A 6,053-nucleotide genomic window follows, 5' to 3' on the forward strand; every position below is an offset into this window, starting at 1 on the left:
GCTCTAGATCCTTGAGGAATTGCCATACTGTTTTCCATAATGGTTGAACTAGTTTACAATCCCACCAACAGTGTAAAAGTGTTCCTATTTCTCCACATCCTCTCCAACACCTGTTGTTTCCTGACTTTTTAATGATTGCCATTCTAACTGGTGTGAGATGGTATCTCATTGTGGTTTTGATTTGCATTTCTCTGATGGCGAGTGATGATGAGCATTTTTTCATGTGTCTGTTGGCTGTATGAATGTCTTCTTTTGAGAAATGTCTGTTCATATCCTTTGCCCACTTTTTGATGGGGTTGTTTGTTTTTTTCTTGTATATTCGTTTGAGTTCTTTGTAGATTCTGGATATTAGCCCTTTTGTCAGATGAGTAGATTGCAAAAATTTTCTCCCATTCTGTAGGTTGCCTGTTCACTCTGATGGTAGTTTCTTTTGCGAATTTTCATGTCAATGTCCATCTGGGATATTGGCCTATAGTCTTCTTTTTTTGATGTACCTTTGTCTGGTTTGGGTATCAGGGTAACACTGGCCTTGTGGAATTAATTTGGAAGTATTACCTCCTCCTCTATATCCTGCAGTTTATATATTTAGCCGTTTGCATGTATCAGGGTTTCCTACATTATCTAATAAATGGTCTTTTTTTAGTGTTTATGCTAAAAAGTAGTATGTTCTGTGCCTATGGGGTATAAAGTTATAAACAAGTATATATAGCCTATTAATTGTATTTTTCAGAGTTTTGATGTCTCTGATTCTTTATCCATCTGTTTCTGCAAGAGGTATATTAAGATTTTAAATCACTGAGATAGCTATTTCTTTTGCACATCTGTCGATTGTTGTTGTATATACTTTAAAGTTGTAAGTTGTATATGTATTCCTATCTTCTCTTTTACCAGCATCCTATATCCCGCTTTGGCCCACTGGTGATTTCTTGCTTTAATATATATTCAGTCAGATATTAAAATTTTATCCAACTTTTTGATGCAAGGTTTATCTTCATAAGTTCTTTTTCCATCCTTTTGTTTTTCAAACTTTCTATATCTTTGTTTGAACTGTCTGTCTTATAGGACATATATTGGTGGCCTTTGTTTTCTTATAATCAAATCTGTGATTGTCTGTCCTGTATTTACTGATTTTTAACTTTTTCTGTACAATGTATCCTGTTGTCTTAAGATACATTACTGTTATTATTAAATTTATTTTTGCTTTAGTGTTTTCTCTCTTTTCCTGCTCACTGTGGGGTAGATTGAGTTTTCTTCTTTGTTTGTTATGTTTATTCTCTTAGCTGAAGACTGACATTCTTGCCTCTTTTAGCTGATGCCTCTTTTAGCTAAAGACTGACATTTGTCATTGTTTTCCCCTATGATCAAAATGTTTTCATATCTATATTTGTCCCTTTCAAGATAAGTACTTTAGTACACTCTTTGGTCTTCCCCACACTTCCACTCTCATTATGTTAATGCTATGTAGAATTATAATTTCTGGTTGTTATAGAAATGTTTTCTCTCTCTTTTTTCCTTGGACTTCTGCATACTCATGCTTGTGCTCTCTCTCTTTTAGAAAATAGTAAACTAATAAGAAGTTGTTTCAAACTTACTTTTTATATCTATTATAGGCTTATCTTCAATTTATTCCTCTTTTGAGTACTTCTTCCAAGAGAGTTTTCAGAGTAGGTTTTGTGTAGCAAACCTTCTGAGAACTTTAATATTCAAGACTGTTTTTGATATGCCCTCATATCTGAATGGCAAATTCGTTATAAAAGTCTAACTTTAAAGTTATTTTCCTTTAATATATTAAAATCTCTAATTCCTTAAAAATGTTACTCCATTTTCCTGTTGCTCCAGGGTCACTCTGATGAAGGTCAATGTCACTTCAATATTTATTCTTTTATAGTGTATCTACTTTTTCTCTTCGTATGCTCTTAAAATTTTCACTTTACCTTTAATGTTCACAATATCACTATAAATTCTCTAGTTATGAGTTTTGGTACTCTATTAGCCCTTTTATTATATACTCTTTTATTTTTAGTTCTCTAAATTAACAGGAGTCTTAAACTGTGAGATCCTTTGTTTCACATGATTGAATGAGTTGGACTTTTCTGGTTCAAGAGTTTGCAGCATCCAAGCTCTAATAAAACTAAGCTATTTCTTAGTACTTACATGTGTTCTGGATTTTATAGATTTTCTTTGGTTTTTTAAACTTGTTTATTTGTTTGTTTGGTTGGCTTTTGAGACAGGGTTTCAGTCTGTCACCTAGACTTGAGTGCAGTGTCCTGATCTCAGCTCACTGCAGCCTCGACCTCTTAGGCTAAAGAAATCCTCCTGCCTCAGCCCCCCAAGTAGCTAGGACTACAGGCACCCACCACCATGCTGGCTTTTTATATTTTTTGTAGAGACAAGGTTTTGCCATGTTGCTCAGGCTGGTCTCGAACTCCTGGGCTCAAGCCGTCCATTTGCCTCGTAAAGTGCTGGGGTTACGGTAGTGAGACACCACGCATGGCCTCGTATTTTTTTATTTTAATGAAAATGCAATTTGATATTTTTTTCCTTGTTGCTCTGTGAGATTTTCAGAAGTACAATAGATATTTGTCTTTAAACTGGTGCCAAGATTTTGAAGATTTTGATTTATATTTATATTTTGAGAATTTTCATTTGTTTTTTTTTAAGAAAATAAAAATATCAGTTGGCAGGTTTTGCTCTCTCTCCCTTTTATAAGCATTCTTTCATCTCCCTCTGGCAGGGCCCGCAAACTTTCCACTCTTCTCCAGTTATAAGTTTTGGGTGCCTCTTGTGTTAGTTTTAACATTTTTCAAGAATTTGCACATGCACATCAATGGTTTTACTTTTGAGCCTTACTATATATTCATCTTTTCATCAGCTTTACAGGTCAGTATATGTGGCAGTCTGAGCTTATGGAAAAGTTTTCTATATAAACACACCAGTTTATTCAGCTACCCCATTTGTATTATGCCCACATTTGTATAATTTTTACATTAATAACTATGCAAGCTGTCAACTGTTTAATAAATTGTTACTCACCAAATTATATGATTCATAGAAATATAGAAATGTCACAAAGATCATAATTTAAAATTATAATGATTTTAATATTAAATTTGGAATAATTCAGTTTTTTATTTAATGTTGTATTTTTGATGGCTTACACAGTGACCAGCCATGTGTAACACACCCACATAGTAATATATCTTATTTAAAAATATTGTGTAGTTGTGCTCTTTATACTATTTGCTCACTTGAGGTACAAGAATCTGAACCACATTTAATAGGCAATTGTGATCTGTCTGACTTATTTACATATCTGTCTCTTACATATCCAAAGTGAGTCATTATCTCCAAGTAACTAAAAGATTCACTGAGAATTATTGAAACCACATCATTGAATAAGAACTACATATAGTTTGCCATCCAGCTAATTCTAAGGAACATCATATATAGTCACGAATATTTTATAGTAGGATTATGATTTTTATTTCAAAACATTCTAAAGTAAGAAATTTGTGAAATTCATTAGCCAGGTGGGATAACCTGAGTATCTCTTTAATTATCCCAACCCTATGATCTGTGCATACAATGCTATTCTTATTCTATGCCTGTGTGACTTCTTGCTTATATTCAGGTAGGTGTCTAGGCTTATGTTGTTAACTGCAGAGGATTCATAAGTTCAGGCCTGAAGTGGGCAGTCTCATAAATTCCACTTAAGAGATCAATTCCATTTAATCTTTTAAAAAATTCTGCCAGCTGATTGCCTACCTCCAGTTCTTGCCATAGAAGCTGCCTTTTTCTCCATTGTACAGTCCTACTGGATATTTCCTTCACCTGCTTTGTTCTGTCTCATTGTAGGGATGCAAGGAATGAAAAATGAAATGGAAGAGATCAGTGCAAAAGAAAAGATAAATCCCTCCCACTTTTTTCTGTAGACATAGTTACCATTCTATCTACAGTGAAATAAACCCTCCTTTAGAAGGGTTTCCCTTATAATACCTTAGTTAAAATATTAAGTATCTTTCCAAGCTGCAGCTGCTCTTTGGAATATTTTAATTTATAACATCATGTCTTTAATCTTGTAAATTTTATTTACTGTCTTAAAATATTCTTAACATTGAAACACTAAAATAGTCATTACAAAATTGAAAACCTCTCTTAATAGTAATTAGAATTACAAAAAGGTCTAGAACCTTTTATGTTTTCTTTTAGTGTAGGATAATTAGATGGTTATACACTGGTAACCTCTGGTTTTTCAATGTTAAACAATGGGTTCTTAATCTTGGAGAGGATCTATGAATTTGCTATCAGGTGTCTGTGAACATAAAATTTTGTGTTCCCTGTATTTTTCTGGAGACAGTAGTAATAGTTTTCATTATTCTCAGAGACAGAGGTTGGTGAACTAAAAAATCAAGAGCTACTGTCTTAAAGAGCAGTAATTGGTACCTAGTTAAGAGAGATTTTGGAAGATAAAAATTTAAGGGTTCAATTTGCAATGCATTTTAAATTTATGTATTTATTTCCTTTTAGAAAGTAATATGTATTGCAACTCAGCAATTGGGTTTACAAAACTGGTCATCTCAGAAAGAGAAGATTATACAGTTTTATAATCAACTTCAGGTAAGTAAAAAATGACATGTTAGCAATCCTTTGCCTGTGTTTCAATAGGAATTAATAAAATAAAGGGCAAAAATAATAATAATAAAAGAGAGATGTTACAGGTATAATATTTTTTGAATTCAGTGATTTATTAATTGTGAGTCAAGACTTTATTATCTGACCTTCACATAACTCAACAAATGGATCTTTTCACCTTCATCTCCTTAATACATATACATAAAAACCCTGCAAATGTAATGTAAAATATTCTGCATTCCATTGCTATACCTTCTTTGAGTTTCCTGTTTTCCATGAATGAACCATTTGGCTAAACATCAGAATGTGCATTTCCCTGATTACTTGTAAGATTGTATATCCCTTTTTATACTTATTAGCCATTTGAGTTTTCTGTGAATTGCCAGATTATGTCATGTACTCATTTTTAAATTGGGTTGTTTGTCTTTTCTTAGCAAATGTATAGATTTTTCATTATGCATTTATATATCATAATTTTTCTTTTTTTCTTCTCCTCCTCCTTCTTCTTTCTCCTTTATTCTTCTTCTCTTTCTCCCTCCTCCTCCTCTTCTTGTTCTTCTTCTTCTTTTTCTTCTTCTTCTTTCTTTTTTCTTCTTTCTTCTTTCTTCTCCTTCAATAGAGTCTCATTCTGTCACCCAGTCTGGAGTGGAGTGATACAATCATAGTTCACTGCAGCCTCCAACTCCTGGGCTCAAGTGATCTGAATATCTAGGGGTGCAGGCACATGACACTATGCACGACTAATTCCTTTAGTTTTTGTAGAGGCAGGGTCTTGCTATGTTGCCCAGGCTGGTCTCAAATTCCTGGCCTTAAGCAACCTTCCTGCCTCGACTTCTCAAAATGCTAGGATCACAGGCATGAGCCACCATGTCCAGCCTATATCATAATTCTTTTTGTTTTTGTTTGTTTTTTTATACTACATATATTAATTTAATTAATTATAAATACATCAACAAAAACCTACAGGCAGAATAACAGAAACATGCAATGCTGTCATATCAAGAAGCCATTATGTCTTTACTATTAAATATAATTACATGTAAGAAAAGTGCTTTGAATAAAAGCACATACAAATATTATTACTCACCAAATAAAATATTGAAATTTATAAATAGATGTTAAATGTAAATAAACATTTTCATTTTATGTACTGTATGTTTAAGTATGTATTACTTATTGCCTTGTTACTGGGGCCATCTTATACATTGCAGGATGTTAGTAGCATCCTTGTCTTGTACCTATAGAAGCCAGGGTACCTCTCTGTCACCCAGTTGTGACAACTAAAAACATCTCCACACATTTCGAAATGCCCCCAGGGGTGGGGGATGGCAGCAAAATTGCCTCTAGTTGAGAACCACTGCCCTAAAATACAATGCTTCCCTAAATTAAACAGATAAAATGATCAGTGATATACATATCAA

The 6,053-nt window shown here is 33.3% G+C and overlaps 1 protein-coding gene across 1 annotated transcript in view; it reads left to right on the plus strand.

Moving 5' to 3' along the window:
* Positions 1 to 4,617, plus strand: part of LOC108532989 (dynein heavy chain 14, axonemal-like) — a gene marked incomplete at its 3' end in the record, with an annotated part of 46,627 nt that extends 42,010 nt beyond the window's left edge. Inside the window, exon 10 of the mRNA XM_017877305.1 lies at positions 4,528 to 4,617. Coding sequence (XP_017732794.1) covers positions 4,528 to 4,617 — 90 coding nt within the window. The remainder of the gene's footprint in view (positions 1 to 4,527) is intronic.
* Between the last annotated feature and the right edge of the window lie 1,436 nt (positions 4,618 to 6,053).

The sequence above is a fragment of the Rhinopithecus bieti genome, unplaced genomic scaffold, assembly GCF_001698545.2.
Source record: "Rhinopithecus bieti isolate Rb0 unplaced genomic scaffold, ASM169854v2 scaffold_11163, whole genome shotgun sequence".
NCBI classification, from domain to species: Eukaryota; Metazoa; Chordata; class Mammalia; order Primates; family Cercopithecidae; genus Rhinopithecus; species Rhinopithecus bieti.